We start from the raw sequence: 3,996 nt of genomic DNA, 5'->3' as shown, positions 1-3,996 counted from the left end.
AGTGAAGAATAACAAAGGAAAAGACAGCAAAAAGTAAAAAAAAAAAGCATAACTTCAAAAGAAGAAGCAATAGTCTCTTTGGTTATCTGCAATCCTATATTCTCTTCTTGTTCTCCCAAGCTAAAGGTGTCAAAAGTTAAGACCAAATTATATGCTATGCAAGAAAGTAGATGAAAATGGACAGAGCAAAAAAAAAAAAAAAAAACAGTGTAATCGCAAGGGTAGTGTGTACGCAGACTTACCCCTGCTTAGCCAAGGTAAAGGGGTTATTCCGATAGAAAAATGGACAAAGCATAAGTGACATAAAATCTTCTTTATTTACAGAAAAGTAACAACATCCACATGGACCACCTTCAAATTATTTACATTAGCAGAGAAGTAGATTCAAAGCAACATCCAACAAAGCATATCTGTCCCCTACTATGTACAGACTAACTATAACCAGCTAAACTGCTAGAGTAAAAGAAAAAAGAAAGAAAAAAAATGAAAACTAGAAAGAACAAAAGGCAACCTCTCCTCCCTTTTGCTTTGAGCATCTGCCATGTGAAAGAAACAACAAAAGGTATAATTGGTGCTTAAGGACTCAACTTAAGAACCCCACAGGACATTAAAGAAGTGCAAAGGCAAAGCAATTATAGTGAGCTTAACATCAAGTGCTCCACTTTAAAAGCAAAGCTAGAACATCAATTGATGATGATAACTATTTATATTTCAAAGCGACGATGATTGATTGTCAAAATCGAATCATACAATCTTATCCACAATTAATCGTAGCATTGAAGATACTCTGTTTTGGTCACTGCACCTTGAAAGCATGTCCAAGTAATGCATTGCATCCTGAGGGAGGAGGCCTTCCATAAAGAAACGAAAGAGATGGGAGTGTGTGCCGTGCATGACATCCAAGCACTGGTCTAGGACTTTATCCTGTTGCGCTTTACTTAATTCAGCTGCCTCCATCAGCGGCAGTAGATTCTTCTCCTCCTCTTCAAAGTGCTTCTTGCTATGCTCCTGGCATTAGATATATAGTGAGGCCGTTAGTAAAAGATAGCCATATTTCAGAAGAATTTGGCAGATTAAAATCTTGATGTAGTGAATGCAGAATGAACCTGTAAGGTTTTGAGTCGAGTAGAGAGGTTGCAGAGGGCCTCTTGGTAGGAAGGATGCCCTGAATCAAGAACTCCGATAGATTTGATATCTTCTTTAATACCATTCATCATCGGAAGGTCCCTTGCGTGCTCCTCGTTTGCAGCTTTAGACAATCCTGAAATCGTGATCAAGTAGAGGTAAATAATATTGCAGCAAAATGATATACTACAAGATCAGCATGATCTGAATAAGCAACTTACCTTGGACAAACTAAGAAGTTAAATATATAGAAGAACTAAATAAGCTAAACATTCTTGTTAACCAGTCACTTCCCATTTGGAAAATTTGGCTTTGAGATCAACAACCCCCATTCTCAATAATTGAGGAGAAAACTCCCCTTCAGATGTATGATTGGTAGATCTGCTATTTACAAACATTCTCCCATTTTTCGAACTTCATATTCAAGTTACGACAATTCTAAAATATCCAATTAATTGTTTGATTTCCTCAAACAGGCAGATACAATTTTCGTTTTCAATCAAGTTAATTGTGCAAACTTACATAAAATTAACAGTCCCACCATGAAGAAAAACAAATCTAAAGATCAGAATTTGTTCTGCATCCCGTCTGTGTGCATCCAATATACCCTCTTAACGATCAATAAATCTCGTAATTTCTAACTTTATCACACAAACTGCTATTCAACTCTGAAACTGTAACCCCATTCCCTTTTCCATTTCCAAATATCTTTCTTAAAATAGGCAATTAAGCATAACAAAGAACATTTTCCATGCATAACCAATCCAAAGTCCGGATAAAAGAGAAGAATGCTCTATGTTAACCAGTTTAAAGCTAATTTAGCTATAGTGAATCCTCTGAATACTGAACCATAGTAAAACAGAATAGATACAGAGAATTCTTTCATCATAACGGAAAATTTCGGATTGAGGTGCAATTGACTGATTGATAACAAGATTCCCCACATCAGCTACTACTTGATTTACACTTCATCAATGGAGCAAATAACCAAATTATCACCTCTAAATGCTCAGAAATTTGATTAAAAGAAAGGAAATAGCTATCAATATAACTATATTGAAGTTACCTCTATCAGCTTTTTCCAAGATTTGAAAAACAACTCTCTCCTCCATTTGAGCATGCTCCAGCATTAGCTCCAACAACTGTGAATAACTCCTCGCAAACTTTCTCACCTCCATTTTCGGAGTCCCCATAGCCGGATCACCCCGTGCCCTCCCGCCCCGACCCGCCAAGTCCTCACTCCATCTCCCCATTCTCTCCAAGTGCCACGTCATACTCCTATGCTGCAGTATCACCAACCAAACCACAAACGGCGTCGTTTCATCACACCACCCACCCCTACCAATTCCCCGCCCCATCAACAACTTCGGCTCCGGAAACTTCACGTCCAAGTAACGTAAAACGTCGTTAACGGACCCTGTAACGGAGTCGGATTTGTACTCCAGTACCGGCGAACGGTGGGTCTCTGAGGGAATAAAATGGACAGTCACCGGCTTGTAGAGCAGAGCACATCGAATGTAATAGGTTGAAATACTATTCGGCGGTCCGTACAATTTGACAGCCGGATGTTTCTTTATTACGTCGGCCGGCGCTATCTCCGACGTCAACTTTCTTGATATCCCGAAACAATTCCCCATTAATACCCAAATCGTAATAAAATCGAAATACGACTATCTTGATGAAAATAATTTCTGGGTTTCGGAAAATAATCAAACGAGTATATTATTTTCTAGGACATGACCAATGAAGCTACAAAATATTCTCTCAGAGCACTTGCGGAAGAGTTCAACGGAAGAAATGCAATTATTTATCAAAAAATTATTATATGGGTTTTTTCTGGGTTTTTGGAATTAACCAAATTTAAAATTCTTGGTTAGGAACAAAATGGAAGAGTTCAATGGAAGAAATGGCAAATGCTTAACAGAAAAGAAAAGGACAAGACATGAAACAAATCTTGAAAGTGAAACAGGGGAGTTCACCACTGTACGGAACCCAATATATTTATATTGGAAAAAGCAAGTGAAAGGATCTAATTTTAGATCAAGAGAAGAAAAAAAAATGGAGAATAGTAAGAGAAGGGGTGCTATGGGGGAGTGTGAAGACAACTAGACGTGCATAGTAATGGGGAAATTGCAGGGTATTGGTATTGAGTTTACTGAATTTTCTTGAGTATTTAGCTTTGGGGATGTGTGCAGTATATTACTATATTATACTACTAATAATAACACATCAAAATAATGGCAGCTTCATGAGGAAGATGAGAGAGTTATAGAACGAAAAATCAGGGATTACAACAGTTGGATAAACAGAAGAAAATGGGAGTTAAGTTGAAACTAGACGCTCCTTTGGGACCGGACCGGACCGGGCGGCTTTGTTTGTTTTGGTTCGTTGTTGTTTACGTTGGGCTTAACGTCTTTGATTTGATGTCATCTTTTTTTTGACTTGCATGTGAAGCGCTACTCATTCTTAAATTGACCTGATTTAATTATTGCTACTAATATATATTATTCCATCCCTCTTTAATTATGTGATCGTATAAAAAAAATATTTAATAAAATTTGAGGTTTAAAAGAACTTATAGATAGTTGTTTGTCAATAAATTATTTCATTAAGAATAAAGTGAGAAGTTTAAAATTGAAGTAAATTGACTTTAAATATAAAAAAATATTATTCTTTAATAACTAAAAATAAAAGAATGTTAAATAAAATAACTACTTGTCTATTGTAAAAAGAGCTAATATTTGAAATACATGTGTATATGCATGCATAAAAGATAAATAAGGATTCGAAATATATGTGTATTATAAAACTGGTTAAATAACACTACTCATATTAATAATTTTTATTATCAGTGGACATAACTTCAAGCCT

The 3,996-nt window shown here is 36.2% G+C and overlaps 1 protein-coding gene across 1 annotated transcript; it reads right to left on the bottom strand.

The window, feature by feature from the left end:
* Window positions 1-285: 285 nt before the first annotated feature.
* LOC104249047 (uncharacterized) lies at window positions 286-2,877 on the bottom strand. The gene is made up of 3 exons (XM_009805417.2): window positions 2,192-2,877; window positions 1,107-1,261; window positions 286-1,008 (listed from the first exon to the last, which is right to left on the bottom strand). Exons 1-3 carry the CDS (start codon window positions 2,760-2,762, stop codon window positions 745-747), a joined length of 990 nt encoding a protein of 329 aa, XP_009803719.1. The 5' UTR covers window positions 2,763-2,877; the 3' UTR covers window positions 286-744.
* Window positions 2,878-3,996: the final 1,119 nt, after the last annotated feature.

This window comes from Nicotiana sylvestris, chromosome 5, assembly GCF_000393655.2.
Source record: "Nicotiana sylvestris chromosome 5, ASM39365v2, whole genome shotgun sequence".
Lineage (NCBI taxonomy): Eukaryota > Viridiplantae > Streptophyta > Magnoliopsida > Solanales > Solanaceae > Nicotiana > Nicotiana sylvestris.
Note: the sequence above shows the minus strand (reverse complement) of the source record. Positions and strands in the feature narration are given on the sequence as shown.

Coding starts and splice junctions, on each gene's coding strand:
- LOC104249047 (XM_009805417.2), bottom strand. CDS start 2,762: ATGGGGAATTGTTTCGGGATATCAAGAAAGTTGACGTCGGAGATAGCG. Junction 1,262..2,191: donor CTTGGAAAAAGCTGATAGAG/GTAACTTCAATA, acceptor TCACGATTTCAG/GATTGTCTAAAGCTGCAAAC. Junction 1,009..1,106: donor CTCGACTCAAAACCTTACAG/GTTCATTCTGCA, acceptor ATCTAATGCCAG/GAGCATAGCAAGAAGCACTT.